The sequence below is a fragment of the Balaenoptera physalus genome, assembly GCF_965194825.1.
Source record: "Balaenoptera physalus genome assembly, chromosome: 8".
Classification (NCBI taxonomy): Eukaryota; Metazoa; Chordata; class Mammalia; order Artiodactyla; family Balaenopteridae; genus Balaenoptera; species Balaenoptera physalus.
The window spans coordinates 111,170,441-111,192,328 of NC_138887.1; the positions used below are offsets into that span (position 1 = coordinate 111,170,441).

At 43.3% G+C, this 21,888-nt stretch overlaps 1 protein-coding gene across 5 annotated transcripts in view; it reads left to right on the top strand.

Annotated features, from left to right (window-relative positions):
- Positions 1 to 21,888, top strand: part of TMEM178B (transmembrane protein 178B) — a 349,130-nt gene that overhangs the window by 240,075 nt on the left and 87,167 nt on the right. Inside the window, exon 1 of one of the 5 annotated variants that reach the window (XM_082473136.1) lies at positions 10,479 to 11,512. The exons of the other annotated variants lie outside the window; for them this stretch is intronic. Within the exon in view, the coding sequence (XP_082329262.1) occupies positions 11,494 to 11,512 (19 nt within the window). The 5' untranslated portion in view covers positions 10,479 to 11,493. Of the gene's footprint in view, positions 1 to 10,478; positions 11,513 to 21,888 lie in introns of those variants that run through there. 5 annotated transcript variants of the gene reach the window in all.

A 21,888-nucleotide genomic window follows, 5' to 3' on the forward strand; every position in this document is an offset into this window, starting at 1 on the left:
CCATTGATCTATATTTCTGTTTTTGTGCCAATATCATATTTTCTCGATTACTGTAGCTTTGTAGTATAGTCTGAAGTCAGGGAGTCTGATTCCTCCAGCTCCACTTTTTCCCTCAAGACTGCTTTGACTATTCGGGGTCTTTTGTGTCTCCATACAAAGTTTAAGATTTTTTGTTCTAGTTCTGTAAAAAATGCCACTGGTAATTTGATAGGGATTGCATTGAACCTGTAGATTGCTTTGGGTAGTATAGTCATTTTCACAATATTGATTCTTCCAATCCAAGAACATGGTATATCTCTCCCTCTGTTGGTATCATCTTTAATTTCTTTCATCAGTGTCTTACAGTTTTCTGCATACAGGTCTTTTGTCTCCCTAGGTTGGTTTATTCCTAGGCATTTTATTCTTTTTGTTGCAGTGGTAAATGGGAGTGTTTCCTTAATTTCTCTTTCAGACTTTTCATCATTAGTATATAGGAATGCAAGAGATTTCTGTGCATTAATTTTGTATCGTACAACTGTACAAAATTCATTGATTAGCTCTAGCAGTTTTCTGGTGGCATCTTTAGGATTCTCTATGTATAGTATCATGTCATCTGCAAACAGTGACAGTTTTACTTCTTTTCCAATTTGTATTCCTTTTATTTCTTTTTCTTTCTGATTGTCGTGGCTAGGACTTCCAAAACTATGTTGAATAATAGTGGTGAGAGTGGACATCCTTGTCTTGTTCCTGATCTTAGAGGAAATGCTTTCAATTTTTCACCATTGAGAATGATGTTTGCTGTGGATTTGTTGTATATGGCCTTTATTATGTTGAGGTAGAGTCCCTCTGTGCCCAGTTCCTGGAGAGTTTTTATCATAAATGGGTGTTGAATTTTGTCAAAAGCTTTTTCTGCATCTATTGAGATGATCATATGGTTTTTATTCTTCAATTTGTTAATATGGTGTATCACATTGATTGATTTGTGTACGTTGAAGAATCCCTGCATCCCTGGGATAAATCCCACTTGATCATGGTGTATAACCCTTTTAATCTGTTGTTGGATACTGTTTGCTAGTATTTTGTTGAGGATTTTTGCATCTGTATTCGTCAGTGATATTGGTTTGTAATTTTCTTTTTTTGTGTTATCCTTGTCTGGTTTTGGTGTCAGGGTGATGGTGGCCTCATAGAATGAGTTTGGGAGTGTTGCTTCCTTCCTCTGTAATTCTTGGAAGAGTTTGAGAAGGATGGGTGTTAGCTCTTCTCTAAATGTTTGATAGAATTCACCTGTGAAGCCATCTGGTCCTGGGCTTCTGTTTGTTGGAAGGTTTTTAATCATAGTTTCAATTTCATTACTTGTGATTGGTCTGTTCATATTTTCTATTTCTTCCTGGTTCAGTCTTGGAAGGTTCTACCTTTCTAAGAATTTGTCCATTTCTTCCAGGTTGTCCATTTTATTGGCATAGAGTTGCTTGTAGTATTCTCTTAGGATGCTTTGTATTTCTGTGGTGTCTGTTGTAACTTCTCCTTTTTCATTTCTGATTTTATTGATTTGAGTCCTCTCCCTCTTTTTCTCGATGAGTCTGGCTAATGGTTTATCAGTTTTGTTTATCTTCTCAAAGAACCAGCTTTTAGTTTTATTGAGCTTTGCTATTGTTTTCTTTGTTTCTATTTCATTTATTTCTGCTCTGATCTTTATGATTTCTTTCCTTCTGCTAACTTTGGGTTTTGTTTGTTTAACTTTGGGTTTTTAGATTGTTTATTTGAGATTTTTCTTGTTTCTTGAGGTAGGCTTGTATAGCTCTAAACTTCCCTCTTAGAACTGATTTTGCTGCATCCCATAGGTTTTGGATCGTCGTGTTTTCATTGCCATTTGTCTCTAAGTATTTTTTGATTTCCTCTTTGATTTCTTCAGTGATCTCTTGGTTATTTAGTAACGTATTGTTTAGCCTCCATGTGTTTGTGTTTTTTACATTTTTTTCCCTGTAATTCATTTCTAATCTCATAGCGTTGTGGTCAGAAAAGGTGCTTGATATGATTTCAATTTTCTTAAATTTACTGAGGCTTGATTTGTGACCCAAGATGTGATCTATCCTGGAGAATGTTCCGTGTGCACTTGAGAAGAAAGTGTAATCTGCTGTTTTTGGATGGAATGTCCTATAAATATCAATTAAATCTATCTGGTCTGCTGTGTCATTTAAAGCTTGTGTGTCCTTATTAATTTTCTGTCTGGATGATCTGTCCATTGGTATAAGTGAGGTGTCAAAGTCCCCCACTATTATTGTGTTACTGTCCATTTCCTCTTTTATAGCTTTTAGCAGTTGCCTTATGTATTGAGGTGCTCCTGTGTTGGGTGCATATATATTTATAATTGTTATATCTTCTTCTTGGATTGATCCCTTGATCATTATGTAGTGTCCTTCCTTGTCCCTTGTAACATTCTTTATTTAAAAGTCTTTTTTATCTGATATGAGGATTGCTACTCCAGCTTTCTTTTGATTTCCATTTGCATGGAATATCTTTTCCCATCCCCTCACTTTCAGTTTGTATGTGTCCCTAGGTCTGAAGTGGGTCTCTTGTAGACAGCATATATATGGGTCTTGTTTTTGTATCCATTCAGCAAGCCTGTGTCTTTTGGTTGGAGCGTTTAATCCATTCACATTTAAGGTAATTATTGATTTGTATGTTCCTATGACCATTTTGTTAATTGTTTTGGGTTTGTTTTTGTAGGTCCTTTTCTTCTGTTGTGTTTCCCACTTAGAGAAGTTCCTTTAGCATTTGTTGTAGAGCTGGTTTTGTGGTGCTGAATTCTCTTAGCTTTTGCTTGTCTGTAAAGCTTTTGATTTCTCCATGGAATCTGAACGAGATCCTTGCCGGGTAGGGTAATCTTGGTTGTAGGTTCTTCCCTTTCATCACTTTAAGTATATCATGCCACTCCCTTCTGGCTTGTAGAGTTTCTGCTGAGAAATCAGCTGTTAACCTTATGGGAGTTCCCTTGTATGTTATTTGTCGTTTTTCCCTTGCTGCTTTCAATAATTTTTCTTTGTCTTTAATTTTTGCCCATTTGATTACTGTGTGTCTTGGTGTGTTTCTCCTTGGGTTTATCCTGTATGGGACTCTCTGCGCTTCCTGGGCTTGGGTGGCTATTTCCTTCCCCATGTTTGGGAAGTTTTCTACTATAATCTCTTCAAATATTTTCTCTGGTCCTTTCTCTCTCTCTTCTCCTTCTGGGACCCCTATAATGCGAATGTTGTTACATTTAATGTTGTCCCAGAGGTCTCTTAGGCTGTCTTCATTTCTTTTCATTCTTTTTTCTTTATTCTGTTCCGCAGCAGTGAATTCCATCATTCTGTCTTCTAGGTCACTTATCCGTTCTTCTGCCTCAGTTATTCTGCTATTGATTCCTCCTAGTGTATTTTTCATTTCAGTTATTGTATTGTTCATCTCTGTTTGTTTGTTCTTTAATTCTTCTAGGTCTTTGTTAAACATTTCTTGCATCTTCTCAATCTTTGCCTCCATTGTTTTTCCGAGGTCCTGGATCATCTTCACTATCGTTATTCTGAATTCTTTTTCTGGAAGGTTGCCTATGTCCACTTCATTTAGTTGTTTTTCTTGGGTTTTATCTTGTTCCTTCATCTGGTACATAGTCCTCTGCCTTTTCATCTTGTCTATCTTTCTGTGAATGTGGTTTTTGTTCCACAGGCTGCAGGATTGTAGTTCTTCTTGCTTCTGCTGTCTCTGGATGGGAGAATTTGCGTCTTTATTTCCACTAACATCTAATTGAAATTCAGGGTTTTTAAAACCATTACAAATACCACCAATAGATATCACAGATATTTTTATAGCATGCCCAGGTTTGTAAGAGTTTCCTGTGTCTTTTTTTCAATAAGCTTGAGTATTTTCTCCCCATACCAGTTTGGTGTCATCTGTGAGACACACTTATGTCCTTTCTCCTAAACATTGTTTTTGGAGATGCTAAACAGCACTGGCCTGGTGCTTATCTTTGAGAAACCAGGCTCTTCATATTTTGCTTCTGTACTCAGAGATAGTTTCTTAAATACTCTGTTCCCTAACAGCTCTTTATCTGTGAAACCCTAACCCTACCCTGTCTCCTCAGTTCCATCACAGTTCATTCAATAAATTGAAAAAGCATTGAGTGGAGAAGCTTTTATTAATGATGAAGAAATTCTGTTCCTCTTTATTTCGATTCCTTCTTCCTTTCTCGAAAATTCTAAGAGGTAGGCAGATATAAGTGTTCTCTTGTTTGAACCATGTTAATTTCCCATTGTAAGGATGCTTAGATTGTATAACCATCTATTAAAAATGAATATTTTAATAAATATTAGATCTCTGGGAGATGGAGTTCAGACATATCATCAAAGGATGTGGAAGTTTTGATTTTCAAGAGCTCTATTAGTTACTAAGTCTTTCCCAGAGCTTCAGTCTTTCACACACACACACACGCACGCACACACACACACACACACACACTCACACTCACTCACTCACTCACTCACCCACTCACCTCTGTATGTACTCCTGCATAGACAGTTCATAGTTACCTTAACTGACTCAGAGTGATCAGCTGTTTTTCATAAAATAGGTGCTACGTTTGGTATTGAATGGAATGGTCCCAGGAATTTCTATTTGGGAGACTCTTTCATGTAAAATCCAGGAATCTTGCACTAGTATCTTTTTTTCAAGCCTTTTCACTCAGTGGTTTATTGATGTTCTGTTTTCTTCCTGCCTTTCCAGGGTACATCTGGTCTTAGTGAGATGTACTTACCAGTTCTGCCTCAGGGTACAGCCCACCAGCTTGCTGCCCTCCTTGCAGTTGAATCTGGCATAATTAACATACTTGATGGTATTGTCGAAGTTCTGTATTGAATTTCTCTTTACCATTTTCTTATAGTAACTGCCATGGTCTTATCCAGCCTCTCAGATTCACTCTATCGCAACCTGTGCTCCAATCTCTCCTAATTGACGCATTATCATTAACTCGATTGTTAGCTTATTCTATCCATAATGACTATAAACAATTGTGATGATAACCTATTCTTACGAGGGCTACAGAGACAATTAGGCTCGCAGTGGCTCGTAGCTTCTTATTAGAGAAGCCACCAGCCATTTCTTCAGATCCACCTTGGAGTTCTTCTTATGAATAGGGGATACATTTTTAGGAAAGCAGTCTTTAGAATTGGTGGCCATTTATATGCGTGGGTAACATATTTTGGCCAGTTTTATTCTTCAGTTCCCTCAGAATTCTTGGGTGCATGCCATCTCATTCTGATAATTAATGTATTTGTTTTGTAAATTTAGCTTGTGGCATACTTTGCCTATAGAAGAGCTATGTGACCATCCCTTCCCTGCTAACAGAACCCAGATTCTGTTCACATAAGGATAAGGAGGGGAAGGTAGGTTCCTCTGACAGCCTTGGAGGATGGACCATGACTGATAAGAGCCAGTGATGGTCATGTCATTCTGCTCCGACAGACACTCCCTTGCCAGCTTCCTCTGCATCTAGGGGTGTCTATGGGACTGTTGTAGCTAATAAGAGGAAAGGAGAAGTCTTCTGGGGGTTTCTGGAAAGGATTTTGATTCCAAATAAAAGGTGAGATCCTTGTGAGCAGCAAGCCTTTTTTCCTCTGCGCCTTCCTTCCTGCTTGGCATGCTAGCACGCAGCCATAATTTCTTCAGTGGCTGTAGCTGTCTTTCGAACGTGATGGAACAGTCAAGAGAGACCCAGAATGCTGACCCAGCACCCTAACATTTTTGAGCCCCTTCACTAACTGTAACAACTCATTCCCAGAACTAGTGTTGTGTAGAATACTTAAACGACCTCAACTTCTCATAATTCAGATTTTCTGTTGCTTGCAACCAAATGCATTCTTAACTAATTTGGGCTTAAAATACAGTGTTTTGACTGCTTTCTCCATCTGGGATTTAGATTAGGTTCTGGGTTTTAGATGTAGTTATAAGTAAGATCAAACATGTTAGAGGGCATTTGGGTACAGAACATCATCTAATCCTCCTTGGTCGAAGAAAAAAAAAAATGACCATTTGGTGATGCTTCAGGGTTCCAAGGGAAGACAGCAAGGAGAACATTAATCACTGTGGGCAATTTGGCCACACAATAAAAAGCCTCAAAGAAGGGAAACAGTGAGTGGAGCTTCTCTAGGCAGAGAGAAGAGAAGAGAAGGTCAAAAAGGCATTAAACCAGGAAGGACGTGATGCCTTCTGTGGATATCTTCCCAGGTAGTGTGCCAGAATAAGAGGCTGTTTGAAGGGAGAGAATATGGTCTGGGGGTCTTGACACTACCTAGGTCCAAGGCACCACCCTGCCACTGGCTGGCCATGTGACATGGTGACCTCTCTGCTCCTCATTGCTTTACCTGGGATGTGGCAGAGTTTGGCACCAAGAGGTCATTTGTTTCTACCATCCCTCTGGGTTTTAAGGTGAGGAAGCAGGGAGTGGAGGAACAACCCAATCACAGTGTCCAGTATCTCAGAGGACGTACAGTCCTCCCTCGGTATCCTCAGGGGATTGGTTCCAGGACCTCCTGTGGAGATCAAAAATCTGTGGAAGCTCAGGTCCCTTAGTCTGCCTGCCGAACCTGTGGATTTTGCACCCATGGAATCTGCTTTCGCGGATTCAGCCAACCCAGTCTGCTGTTGGTTGGATCCGCAGATGCAGGACCCGTGGATAGCTAGGGCCAACTGTACTGGAAAATCAGTTCTGTTTTTGAAATGGAAGAATCTTCAATTTCTCTATATCCATGGCACATTTGGGGGGAGAGGCGAACAAGAACAAATGGCTTGAATTGAGCTTGCAAGACTGCCCCAGAGGTCTTGATTTGGTAAGACGTGCGTCGTTTCACCTACCCACTTTACATGTTTAAAAAAATAGGTGCCAACATTTAATAATCAGGAGGCTTTGCATAAAAATTCATGTTTCTGGTTTCAAAACAAGTAGACATCTTGGCAACATTAGGCCTACATTACTGCATGCCACTCGGGTTGGAGCAGGGTAACCTTTGTCCTATCACGTGTTTCCTAGTTTGAGACTGTCACCTTTGCTTTACTGTCTACATGACACTGAGGCTGAGGGTTAGTTTATCATCACTCTTGCAATGCTTTTTTTTTTTTCTCATAATAGAGACTGTCTTTCTCAAGAGTCGGGAAACAAAAGAATAGATAAAGTAGGCTGCATGTTTCTTACACCCAGCCCACTTCATCATTAAAATTAGCTGCCTACCAACACTTGTAGGCCTTAGAATTTGCAAATTTGCAAACCCAACTATAACTGTAGTGCAGACCACAAATGGAAATTTGTCTCTGTGACACTTTCATACCCATCCTTCTTGGAAAAGGGGAGGTGAGGAGGTTGATTATTCTTACAAGGCAAAGCATCTTTAGTGCATGGCAATGGCTAAAAATTAATTCAGCTTTCCAGACCCCTTTGCCGCAAGACAGCTAGTCTGACAAATGCCATTGCTAATTAGTGTGCCAAGTCACAGGAGGGACCCGCTATCTGGCGATCACAATTAGTGCTCTTCAATAGGCTCCACAAATTAAGACATAACATGCAGTTTGGGCCTAGGTGGCAGCAGTAGGACCTTTATTTTGCAGTGGAAGGGGACATTCCCACCAGGGCCATTTGCTGGGACAAAAATCCCGACTCTGGTGCAAGGAAATAAATACAGGGCACGGTAGTCATGCCAAAGTGGACCTTTTTTGGCTTTGAAATGTACAGACAAGATGCCTGCAGCCTAATCGTCTTTCAGGCTCCAGGGTAAGACGCTGGCCCCTTGGCATCTATGAAACTGCCTGTTTCCTCTTCGATTCTCTCATAAGGGTGAAAGCTTAACACATGTACAGTATTTTAAAAGACCTATTAATTAACCAGACTATTAATTTGCCCACTAAAAAAGCTCCATGGAACAGGGAGGTCTAGGTCATTTTATGATCAAAGTGTCGATCTAAGAATATGGACATGGGCAGTTGGCTCTCGGGATCAGGGAACCCTCCGTTGGACATTTGGTGCTTTGAGGTCAGCATCGTACCTTTGCTGACATTCTGGGTGAAGGACTGGCTGAGGGTCTGGTTTCTGGACATCAGTGAGCAATTGGGACAGCATCTGTGAGTTCCCACCTCCGCTGGGCAGACATGCATTGAGCAGTTTGAAAGTTATAGGAGGTGGGCAGGAAATCGCCCACGCTGTATTCTTCCCTCCTCTAGCCACCAACAAATGCTCAGTGGGCAGCTCTTGCCATCCAGAGCAGGCGGCTAGCTGGCTGGCCATCTGGAGAAACCCTGGTGAAGTCAGACACAGCAGACAAGGAGGGACATTTTTTGAGCAGACAGAGCAAGGGCTGGGAAGGCAAAAGTTAGGCTTTCCTCCAGGGATGTAGCAGGCCATGAGTCCCCATGCCTGTGGACTCTGGAGAGCTGGCAGGGCAGAAAATTCAGGGGAGACAAGATCATCACAAAAGCCTCCAGGGCCTAAAACAGAGTAGCTCGTTAATGCTAGAAGAAGAGTGAGCAAATCTTAATGTGAGTCAGAATACTGTGACTCATGAATGGGGCTAGTATGACACCCTCGGGGTTTGCCTTTGGGGGGTTAGTAAACAGCTAGGAATTCCTTTAGGATCTTGACGTCGAGAGCCAGATTATTTAGAGCAACATGCATTACACATCGTTCTCTTCCCTGAGTCCATCGTGCATAGCTTTTGGCTGGTCAGTTACTCAAGATATCATGACCATGTCCACGAAGTGCCTCCATGTATGGCCTCGGAGGACCTGCCAAGTAACCCCTTGGAGTTGACAGGAGGGTTTCAATTTTCAAGGGAGGGAAACTGAAGATCAGTGGAGTGATTGGCCACGGTCAGGCTGATAAGTGGGAGACCAGGACTTGCACCCACCTCTGATTGCAGGGCTGCTTCCTCTGTTCAAGGCTGAGTGGTTCCCCAAGATGAGCTTCTTTACGTGTCAATGAACTTTCCCTCCTCTCTCCTTTATGTGCAGGGGTGGGAAAAAGAGATTTCTTTGGAAGTTAGATCTCTTAGTGCTCTTCTCAACAAAGATAAGCCCGGGGCAAGGAGGGACTCAGCGGTGGCCAACCTCCGTGTGGCCTTTGAAGGGTGAAGGGGCTCCATGAACTGCCTCAACTCCCTCTGGATTTCTGTTTATGTTTTCATCACCCGTGAATGTGTCTAAACCATTTTTGGATCTAGTTATAGCTTTACATCTTCTGGAGTTAATGGATTTATATGCTTTCTGCATCTAACAAATGTGACTTCTTTTGATTTGTCTTCTAATTCCTTTAAATCTTATTTTACAAGGTGAGCAACCCCCCTTTCCTGTCCTAAAATAATTTTCAAGAGACAACCACCTTGGTACAGTTAGTCATTCATTTTTGCTGCACTTCTGGGCTGTGCCCCCTTGCAAAGCAAATACCTCTCCCATGTAAGAACCCATTAAAAAATTGGGCCCAGGATCACATCGTGCATCGTCTACTCCACAGACCAGGCAGGTGATCTGAGAGGGAAGTGGTCAGGATGTAGGAAAAGCGGCACCATGAGAGAGAGGTAACAGGCAGCTGGCATTTGGCACCTGCAAGAATGTAGGTCTTGTATTGCCAGATCTTCTGCTTTTTCCAATAAAAGCTGGGAATCAAGATTTGAAGCTAATGTCTCCTGACATTTGGATGTCATAACTCATTAAAAAAAATTTTCTTTTCACTTTGTGGACTAAACAAAACACATCTGTGGCCCAGGGATGGTGCCAAGGACCAACCTGGGGAGACTGGAGGCCCTCTCTCAGAATCGCCGTCACTCCTCCCTTCTTTGATATGGACATTCGGCATTTTCTCAGTAAAACCCTGGGTAAGTGCAGCTTTGAGAACCCTCGCTCTTTCCACCCAGATTGTTACTTTTAAATCCCTACCATTGACATTCTGGGTTCAACTTGACCCTCATGATGTGAGTTAAAGATGGAGTCAGGGTGTGACCTTGGCAAAGATAAAGGACAGTTTCTTCATCTTAAAAAGAGGCAGTCAAACTTGGAGGCCCACACTGGAGCTCCGATTTGATGGAAGGGTGTCGGGGCTTGCAGATTAAGGCTCCTGGATTCAATTGTTGCCCCCTTAATAGCTGTATAAATCGGGGCACATTTCCTTAACTTCTCTGAGTCTCTACCTATAAAATGGGGATAATGACGATCCCTAGACTTGTAAGGATGTTTTGGGTTAAAGGAAATGTATATAAAGTTTTGGGCACAGAGTGCTAAATAAATGCCACCATGTTTCTATTTTACACCAAAGGTTCACAGACATTAATATCAGCTTTTTTCCTCACTGACCAACGAAATGGAATTTGTTGAGAAGGGTCAAGAGAAGTGGGAAGAGGTTTTGGTGCTCAGATGACACTAGCGCTGTGTGATGGGGCGCCTCAGTGAGCCATGTGGGGTGGCTTGGTGGCCTGGAAGGAGAGAGGAGTGGCCCGGCCAGTGTGGCCGGGGTGGCGGGATGGCCGGTGGGAAGATAAGCCTCACGGGAGCGCATTAGGGAATCCTGGGGGCTGCGGTGGCAGTCACACCCCACAGCTGTGCCTGAGTGACTGTGTGAGTTTCCTAGGGCGGCCAGAGCCCCACAGGCTCTGGTGGCTTAAAACAAGGGATTGATTCTGTCACAGTTCTAGAGGCTAGAAGTCCAAAATCCAGGTTTTGGCAGGGCCGTGCTCTTTCTCCAGCTTCTGGTGGTTGAACGGGGCTGCAGCTGCATCACCCCAATCTCTGCTTCTGTTATCACGTGGCCGTCTTCTCTTTGTGTCTGTGTGTTCAGATGACATTCTCCTTTCCGGGTGTGTCTTTCTCTGTCTTCTCTTTTTATAAAGCTATCAGTCATATTGGATGAAAGGCTCACCCTACTCCAGTATAATCTCAACTTCCATCTTAATTACATCTGCAAAGACCCTATTTCCAAATAAGGTCACATTCACAGGAACCGCGATTAGGGTTTCAGTCTTAGGGGACACAGTTCAACCCACAGCAGTGACCTGGGCAAATCATTTAACCCTCAGAATGTCTTTTCCTTCTTTTGTCAGACAGAGACATGTCCATCTCCGCCATCTCCCAGGGCTGTTTGGAAGATCAAATGCAATGTTGGGGGAAACCTTTCTGTAAAGCATTTAAGTACTTTACAACTGTTCAGTATTTTGTTATCACCCTGGAAGGGATGTGATAAGGTCAGAGATGATGATTGTTGAGCATGTGCATTCCTCTGGAGCTATCATAAAAATAAAAGCTTGTAGTATTTATTATTAATAACCTGCGTACTAGATCCCTGGAGGCCCGGGAGCCTGCTGATGGAATCCTTTGGCACTCTTCTCATTTTTCCTTCTGATCACCCCCTCCAGTTCCTGCAGACACTGAAAATGCATCCACGAGTTCCAGTGCAAGAGGGAAATAATTGTTCTGTTTCCTCTTCCTCCTCCAACAAAAATCCTCCACACAAGGATCATGACAAACTTATCCCAAGGTATTTTGCTTTTCATATCCATGCCGACTCTGTGACTTGATTGCATATTACCCAGAGGGATCTATTTGTGTTTAAAACCTATTTGTTGTTAAGAATTTAACAAACTGCACACCTGTATGAACTCAGAGGTGATTTGTTTTGGAGGAGGGAAGGGAGCCCAGATTTCTTGGCATTTCAACCCCTCCGTTCTCTTAACTGCACACTCCCCAACTCCCTCAGATTTTTGCTTATTCTCTTTATCACCATTTTGTTTGGTTTCCACTGCTTTTCTTTAACCCTCTCTTCACTCTGCATACTTTCTCCCCCATTTCTCTCATTTTTCCTTCCCTTTTTCCTCCTTTGCTTCTGCTCCCTTTCTAGAACATTCTCTCTCCTTCTTCCCCTCACTTCCTTGTCTTTATCGGGTTGGACTAGATCTTTGGGTCACCTCCGCCTTATTTTCCTTCTAGAGACCCCTCAGATTGTCCAGGCCATAATATACTCTGCCACTCTCCTGTGACAGTTTATAAGCTGTTTTATGGACCTTAAAACTATTGAATCTTCTTGCTTCCGAAAGAGGGTGGCTGATAGTGAATTGACTCCAAAGGCGTTTGCAGGTGGGGCTGCTCCTTCGTGGACAGCTGCTGCTTTATGTCCCTTTTCGGTTTTGGTTTGTTGGTTGGGTTGCGCTGCTGCGATTCTGGGCCTCAGTCCCGGGAAGGGCCACGCACGTGCGGAGGAGGGTGGAGCGAGCAAAGGCTTCCAGCCCTGTGGAGATGGCTGCACCCCCCGCCCAGCCCCGTGGACGGGGAGAGAGAAGGGGGAAGACGCTCTGTCGTGTGGTGTCTTTGAGAGCTTGAACTTCTTCTACAAACCAGTTATTTATAAGAGGATGGGGAGGTTCTCCATTCATTCATCCAACAATTACTTTTCAAGTTCCTCTTAGGGACCAGGCATCATGCTGAGCGCTAGAGCATCATGTTTGGTAAAGCCATCTCTTAACACCAGAAGATTTTATTGGTCAAGACACAGATGAGCTGTTGTGCTGGGCGCTAGCTTGGGCTCTAACCTGACCTACATGGTGGGGGGTGGAGGGAAGGGAAGGGAAGGAAGGCTGTCCTCTGAGGCAGTGACCTTGAGCTGAGACCTGAAGGATGAACTGGGGGAAGACATGGGAGTAAGACAGTGAGGGGCGGAAAAGGCGGGGCTCTGGGCAAAGGCCTTTAGGCCAGGTAGACCTTGGAGCATCCAAAGATCTGAAGACCAACGGGATGGAGGAGCAGGGGAGCACAAGGGCTGAGGCCCCAGACTAGGCAAGAGGTGGGGGGCAGAGGCCATGTTCATTCTGGAAAAGCAGAGGAATGTTGAAAAATATAAAAAAGGAAAAATGATCTGTGTCATACTGTCTTTACACATTTTAAACTTTTTTGAGCTAGAACATACAGTAAAGTGCATAAAGGGTACTTAAGGGTGTATCTCATTGAATTTTTGCATGAATGGACTGGACTTATGAACCTGTGATCCTGTTTTTGATGTAACTTCATATCACAAAAAATTTACGATATTAAAAGTACGTCAAGATGAGGACACGGGGAGGGGGAAGGGTAAGCTGGGACGAAGTGAGAGAGTGGCATGGACATATATACACTACCAAATGTAAAATAGATAGCTAGTGGGAAGCAGCTGCATAGCACAGGGAGATCAGCTCGGTGCTTTGTGACCACCTAGAGGGGTGGGATAGGGAGGGTGGGAGGGAGACGCAAGAGGGAGGAGATATAGGGATACATGTATATATGTATATAGCTGATTACTTTGTTATACAGCAGAAACTTAACACACCATTGTAAAGCAATGATACACCAATAAAGATGTTAAAAAAAAAAAAAAAAAAAAAGGTACGTCCAGAATTGGAAGCTAACGACCAAATCCCGTTCTGTCATCGGGTGCGTTATAATTCCTCCATTTGTCATTGTGTCTGTGTCTCTCGTGTCAGTGTTTCCTCGTGTACTGTGCACTGAACATTACTGTACATAACTGGTGGTGCGTATCTACTTATCTTCATAGTGACGCTAGAGGTAAGAAGGGTATGAGCGTTGGTGAGGCTCTTGAGACAGGCTGCAAGATCGCGGAAAGATTAATTTTCACTCCAGGATTTCCAGCAGAGTGGGAAGCATCCCTGGATCCCCTCTGCGTGGCTGTCTTCTCCTCTGTCTCCTCTCTCGTGAGAGGATCCTGCTGCTTGTTTTTTTTGTTCCCCTCCATCTGAGTCTGAACAAAGAAAAATTCTCAAGTCAGGGAATGTCAGTGAGTGTTTGACATGACAGGGAGGACCCGACCCCCGTTTCCTCTGAGGTGGGAAAGCCTGAGCCACGAGGCCGTGGGCCCCTCCTGGAGGTGGGGCTGATCCCAGAAATAATGATGGGGGAATGCGGCTCACTCCCCTCCCCCCCTGCCTGGTCCCCCTAAGAGGTTTCCAAGCTGTAGAAAAGGATCAACCTCCCTTCAGCCTCAACTTGGCTTTTCTTCCCCACTGGACCTACTCATTCCGCATAAGGTATAGATATTCAGATTTTGTTTCTTGAATCAATGAAGAAAGATGTAATTTCTTAAAGTGATACTGTCTAAGAATTTCCTCTATTCTTTTTTTCTGGGGTGTGTGTGTGTGTGTGTGTAAAGGGGAGAGAGGGTAACTTTATCACCACAGAGAAGGTAAAATTCTGTTGGTCTCTCTGGCACTGACTTTCTCTCAAAGCAGCAACTCCTTGCAGGGTTTCTGGGCTTCTCCAGCTGTTTAAAATGGCTGACCTCCTGTTTACTTTCTTGTTTGTACGTCTGAGCAGACTGGAAAATTCAAAGGAAGGTGTTTTGCTTATTCCCTGAGCTAGAATGCTGAGCAGGGAAGTACTTCCACCCGTGTTACTAATGGAGCTTGCTCTCTGCAGACTGGCTCTGAGCCCAGGTTTACGGAAATTCACTTCAGACAAATACATTCTGCCACTTTGTTTCTTGGGAACAGACATGGCAGAGTCCCAGTGGGTCATTCCATCTGTTCCCTGGAGCTAGGATTACTTCCTACCTCATTCCACAACAGCTTTTTCCACATGACTTTTAAATAAACCATAAAATAAAAATATGCCAGCAACTGGGGAAAGATTCTACTGGTTGAGAAGGCTCAGGAACCATCCAGCTTGAAGAAAAACAAACAAAGAGAACAACATAAAAGCAAAAGCAGTGAACAAATCTCTGCTTATTTTGTCCCTTTTTCTCCTAGCACAAAGCACACCCAGACCTCAGTCATCCCAAATAACAATGGATTCTGTGTGGGATTTACACTCCCAGGCCCAAGGGATGAGCAGGAGGTCTGCCCCAGGTTAGAGGGTCCTGGCACCAGATGGGGGAACCCCCAAGTGTATCACTGAACCACAGAGGTCCAGGGAGCGGTAGCAGGAGCGGCCGCAGAAAGAAGAGGAAACTTGCAGAGAGATTCAAAGGGAAGACCCAGTCTTAGCATATCAAGAGTGGTGGCCAAGAGACCCCAAGCATTATAGTTTTGTCTGGGTGTATGCCCAGGAGTGGGATGGCTGGATCATAGGGTAACTATATTTTTAGTTTTCCGAGGAACCTCCATACTGTTTTCCACAGTGGCCGCACCAATTTACATTCCCACCGACAGTGTAGGAGGGTTCCCTTTTCTCCACACCCTCTCCAGCATTTTTTATCTGTAGACATTTTAATTGATGGCCGTTCTGACTCCTGTGAGGTAGTACCTCATTGTAGTTTTGATTTGCATTTCTCTAATAATTAGTGATATGGAGTATCTTCTCATGTGCCTACTTGCCTTCTGTATGCCTTCTTTAGAGAAATGTCTGTTAAGGTCTTCTGCCCATTTATCGATTGGGTTGTTTGTTTTTTTGTTGTCGAGTTGTATGAGCTGTTTGTACACTTTGGAGGTTAAGCTCTTGTCGGTCCCATCATTTGCAAAATTAGCACAACATTGTATCAGTAAATCAACTATACTTCAATTAAAAGAAAAGAGAGACCCCAAGAAAAGGGAGCGAGGATCCAGGACTTCCGCTGGCCAGCAGCTCAGAAAGTGATTCCAGGGAGCGAGGGATACGTAGCTGGGCTCCGTTGTGGCAGCTGGGAGAGGCACTATCGAGTGGGACGTGCCTGAGCTGGGCTCGTATTCCAGGTGAGCAACCCCAGAACTTTGAGAAGTGTGCGCAGAATGTATGGCTCGTGACCTCTGCCCTCAAGGAGCTTTTAATCCAGTTAAGGGGGCTGACAAATACAAGTGGTGGCAGAAAATAACGTGTGAAAAAGTCTCCCGGCGGGCGTCATCGACAGGAGGTTCCTTTTGTGCTCAGCACCAGGAGAAACTAGCTTAGGCTAAACTAGTAGAGGGGGGTTTCCTGGAGAGAGAATTTATGCTAAGTCTTGGAGGGTGAGTGAGATTTGGACAGGAAGGAAGGGCAGGGTGTTTCAGACTCTGGCTCTGTGACATATGCTAATATTTAATAGGGATCGTTTTTGCCAGGCCAAACCCCTCGGAGGTTGGTTAATGAGCTCCTAAGTATGAGAAAAGAAGAGCCCTCCTCCTTGCACATGGCCAGTGTAGAAGATGAGCACTTCTGTCTCCACTTAGGCCAGGGCATCTGTTACTCGGTCATCTGATGCCGCTCTGTCATGTGCTCAGAAGCGTGGTGGTGTCAGCATTCTGGGAGTGGATCCGTCTTTCCTGAGAGGATGCAGAGTGACCAAAAGCCGGACTGTGCACTCAGACAGCTCAGTGGTTACATGGGCAGGAATAGCCAGTGGCTTGTATGACCAGCTCTTCTTTTCTCCCATGTAGGCAGAGATCTGTGAGCAAAGCAGAATTGTAACCGCCAGAAGTTACCATGTAAACGTGGAATAACAATAAGTAGGGCTGGACAGAAAGGGGGTATAATGGCACCAGGCTAAAACGAACTCGGCATCTCCATCTCTCAGATGCCTCTCATCTCTTCAGTGAGACCAGGATGCACGAGACCAGAATATTCAAGGTCTGAAGGCTGTGACCCCCGGCATACATCTCCGCATTAGAGATCGTCGGGCCGATGGGGCCAGAGCGCCCAGTGGCCACTGGCTAAGGCCATGTCAGCCCATGTGCCCAGCCAGCGTGCCCCCTCCTCCCACCTAAAGCCGGTCCCTCCAGATCCCATCTCCTCTTGACACCTCACGACGCTGCCCTGCCAGTTCCTCGCTTCTCTCATCTTTTCTTTCTCTCCATCCCTCCATCTCAGCAGCGTACAAATATCTGTTACTTTTCTCATCTTAAAAAAGTCTCCTCTTGAACCCATTTTCTCCCTGCCAATTAGTCCTCCACATCTTTTCTCCTCTTTGCAGCAAAGCTTGGAAGAGTTGTCCAATTCCTCTCCTTCCTCTCTCTCTCACACTCACTCTAATTTGGCTGTCACCGCCTAGGAGGTGCTCCAGAGCTTGGGTGACCCTTCAGAGAAGTCCCAGTGGAGACCCAGGGACCAGACCTTTCACCCCTGCGTTCACCGTCCTTGGATGCAGGCTGCCCCCAGGGCAGGGCATGACCTCAGCTGAGACAGCTTGCTCCTGCCGAGGGCAGCTCCAGGGCAGGGCCCAGCTGAGAGCCTTCAGCGCCGGGGAAACGCGGGCTTGGTCCCGAGGTGAGCCCGGCAGAGTCCACCACGGTGCTGCTTTCTGTTCCTCCACCTGAGTCCGGAGGTGGGGGATTGAAAATATTGAAACCTCTGCTCAGCAATCAGAATGTGAACCTCCAGGTGTGCCACTAAATCCCTCCCGTGGGCCAACATGTAGTTATGCATCGAACCCCTCTCTATGGGATGGACTTGAACGCACAAGGAAGAAAACGGCCGTGATGTTGAAAGGACCCGCCCCTCCTCCCATTTTTTTCCTTACAAAGTGGCTGTGAGGTGAAGCGGAGGCCTGCCCTGCAGCCGATGACAGCTGGGTCACCATGGTGAGCTTCGTCCCTCTCCAGTGTTTTCGAGGGGAAGCCCAGGACTGTAAACACCCAGGAGCCAGGACCTCCTTTGCAGCCTCACAGTGTTAAAATGGTGCTTAATCCACACTTCTTGACTGAAAATCAGCATTTAAACGGGACTCCATCAGCAGGCCCTGTGCCTCTAAGGGGAGAGCATATGGCATCTCTTAGGGTTGCCAGACACCCAATTGGCTAACCACTCTTTAAAATGATTACCTATATAGGCTCACAGATACAGGTCTGCAGTGTAGACAATACATCCAAACTCTCTTCTACACACAGTCTTCTTACACCTTCTTTGCTGTGTGCATCCTCAGTGGAGAGAAGAGTGAGTACATAGTTGGGTGAGAAAAAGTGACCGTTCCAGGGAGGGAGTGCGCTGACGGGCGGGTGTGGAGTGAGAACGATAGTGCAGACCAGAAACCCTCACGCTCGTCTGGTGAAAGAGTCCCTCCCACCTGTGCAACCGCCGCGTTCAAAGTGCTCTTGAACGTGTCACCTCACGTGACAATTACTTAAGCATTCACGGGACTTCCTTGCCCTACCTAGTAACTTGTCACTTGATTTTACTCTGGTGTTTACTTTTCCAGGGCATTTTCTCTGAGTGACTATATATTCATCTCTGGCATTTGAACTAAATTTGTGAAAATTTAATCTGATAGGCTAGATCATTACCAGGGACCTTCCACTCCTAAGAGTCCACAGATGCCAAATGCAATGAGGCAGGGTACCAACTGCATTTACACATTCCCAGGGTGCCTAACACCTTCTGCATCCTACCCAGTATTCACTTTGTGTTTGTCTTAAGATATATGTCCCCACGTCCCATGTCTGGGATTTGAGAATTTGTCTCGCTATTTCCATATGTTTCTTTTTCATAATTTAATGTATCCTTGGATACTGACAGATGCTTTCCCTTCCGGATTTTGCATATTTGATGGACAGGTCACCACCTCACTTTATATATTGGATGATGAGTATTACTGTTTGCTTTCATTTGCTCCTTTATACATTTAAATGTTTCATCTCCCTGTGATTTTAATAATTAACATGAGTAAATTATGCCTATAATTGTATAACCTTGATGGATTCTGACATAATGGAAAGGTCTTGGTGTGGCCCATATTTGAAACCGCTTGTAGCCTGAAAATACTGGCCCCATCATTTCAGGGTTATTGTGATGTGTCATGTGAATTGCAAAAAGTAAATCCTTCCATTACATCCATCTTGATTGCAACTGCATAGAGCTTGTCAAAGTCAGACCCTTATTTTTAAATGAAAAAGGCAAGGAGTTAAGAGTATAGTAAAAACCTTTTATGATGCTGATTTTAGCAGACAGGAGTAAACGTCTGTGTTAGGAGCAAACTCTGTTACATCCTGTTTCTTATTACAGCAGGTAATAGTTGTGATTACCTATGTAGGCTCACAGACACAGGTCTGCAGTGTAGACAATACGTCCAAACTCTCTTCTGCACAGTCTTCTTGCACCTTCTTTGCTGTGTGCATCATCATGGAGAGAAGAGTGAGTGCATAGGTGGGTGAGAGAAAGTGACCGTTCCAGGGAAAAGAATTTGACTCTGGGGGTTCTTCTACCATTTTCTCTTAAGGAAGCCACAAGGAAATGAACCCGCTGTTACTCTGTATAATTCTTGGTTATTGGAGGCTGTGGTTCTTGTAGTATATTTAAGAAGCCATGCTTATTGTAGTTTATTTAGAAATAGCCATGTTGATGGGTGAGAATTTAATATACTGCCATATTAATTAGGAGGTGGAGGGTGGTCTCACTTAAAGGGAGAGATTATTCTTGAGGAAGAGGCCAGACTCTTAGACATAATATAAAGAGACCAAGCTTCAGTTGAGCACCAGAAGGGGACATCCCTTTAGACCTTAAGCCTAGAAGAGTTTAGATGGGACCAGCCCAGGGACAAAGGCAAGGTGACTTGAAATTGTGCCAGTCCTCTGGATACCTATCTTAATCTTTGTCAGCCAAAGCATCTTCTATTTTATATTTGTAATACTCTCAGCATTTATCTCCACTTGTACTTCCTTAATGCTTAACAAAATCTTTTAAATGCTTCAGCCAGCATTTCTCCTGTCTTTTCCGTAGGAACTATAGTTAAGGGTAGCCATATAGACCCAAATGATTACGGAATTCTGTGCTTTATGGAAGAAAGCCACCTAATAATAAGAAAGAATTTTAAAAATAAGTTCATGAATCCCAATGAAATTATTGATTCAGGGAAGTATTATTAATAAGTATGAAAATCACTGGGTAAGTAGCTATTCGGGAAAAGGATATTTGTTATACTACCAAAATTACACTGACTCACAGATTACTTTTTGGTCTCAAGAGGAAAACATAATTGTACAACATAAGGAAAAGATTATCACCACCCTCATCTGGTAACCAATCATAACATCACTAATGGTGTAACAGCCTGAAGTTTTGTGTCTTGTGATGTAATTGAGCGTGACTACATAATATCACTTAGAGTGTTTTCTAGAAAAAAAGTGTTTAACCCATCAAGCCTTTGGATTGATATTTCAGTTCCTAGGAGATACAGGGGATAGAGGAGAGGAACAAGTTAAGCATCACCAGAAGGAAGTAATTACCCAAATCCGGAGGCTGAGACATTCTGTAGGAACCACTGGCCTAATATCTTCACAAATCAGGGTCAATAAGGGAAGCTTACTAGGTTTAAAAATATTTAAAGGACATAACAATCAGATGCAGTCATCCTGGATTGGACACTGGTTTGAACAAAGAAGTTGTAAGAACATTTGGAGGGAAATTTGAATATGATAAAAAGTATTAGATGATACGAAAGTTTACTGAAATGGAAATGAAGAAATCATTGACCAAAAAAAGGCTGCAGGGCAGCATGTACTGTAAAATCTCATATTGGTAAATATATATATACATATATATAAGAAAGAGAGACAGAAAGAGAATACACCCTAAAATAGTAACAGGTGATTTCTGGGTCATAGAAATATGATATTTTGATTTTTAGTTTTTACCTGTATACATTTTGTAATTTTCTATAATGCGTGGAGGCTGTTTTTATTATTTTAATAAATCATCACCATAAAGAAAATGTGTCCAAAAAAATTAAGATTTCATTTTGTATTAAGATCTGTTGATTCTTTTGGAACTCAAGTATATTTTAAATAAACTTTTTATTTTGGAGCAGTGTTAGATTTAGAGAAAAATTGTGAAGATAGTACAGAGAGTTACTTTATATCCTTCCCTCATTTCCTCTAATGTTACCATTTTACAGTACTATGGTTCATTTGTGAAAACTAAGAAATTAATAGTGGTATATTACTCTTAACTAAACTCCAGACTTGATTCAAATTTCACCACTTCTTCCACTAATGTCCTTCTTCTGTTCCAGCAGCCACATTGCATTTAGTCATCATATCTCTTTAGTCTGTGCCAATTTCTGAGTCTTTGCTTGCTTTTCATGACCTTGGCAGTTTTGAAGAATATTACTCAGGTATTTTGTACAATGTCCCTCATTCTGGATTTGTCTGATGTGTTTCTCACAGTTAGACTAGGGTTATGGGCTTTGGGGCAGGATTCCACAGAGGTGAGGTGCCTGCCTTAGTGTGTTACATGAGGGGCTGCATGACATGGCTTATCACTGGTGAAGTTAACCTTGATCACTTGGTCTCGCCACTATTTCTTACATTTCTTAAAAGTAAGTTAAGAAATAGTAAGTACTTTTAAGTTTCTTAAAGTTACTATTTTTCCCTTTCTCTGTCCTCTGGAAGTGAGTCACTGAGTCCAGCCCATGTGTTTTTGATTTTCACAAAACGCTGCTCTGTATTGACCCCCCCCCAAAAAAAAACCCCAGGGCACTAGTTAATTTTAGCTGAGCTAAGGGGAGCTTATTTTTGTCCCCTTTTGAAAGAGCATTGTCAGATAATAATATACAGTAACGACATGGTATGGGTGGAGCTGGTAATGAAGTATGGGGACCCTAAGGGAAAGTAAGTGATACTCAGGGACAGAGATGGGGTCCCTTGGTCAGCCACTGCTCCTCCACATTGTCCTTTGACCAACCTGGAGATTCTTCTCACACTCAACTTGAAAAAAATTGGGGTTTCAAATGATCAGAGAGGTGGTCTTCCCTTATAGAAGCTACTTTTGATTTCCAAGGATCTTTCATTGCTACGGGAGAATGGGTAGCAGGAGAATGGAAGGGAAGGTACCGAAGAGTCAAAGAAAATTGCCGGCCAAGCTCTCTTCCCTGGTGGACAACACTTTGGTGTGTAGAGAAGGACCCCACGCATCCAGTGTAAGAGTCTCTCCCATTTGTGTAACTGCCATTTTCAAAGAGGCACTCACAGTTTTTTTAAATAGTTTTTCCAATTT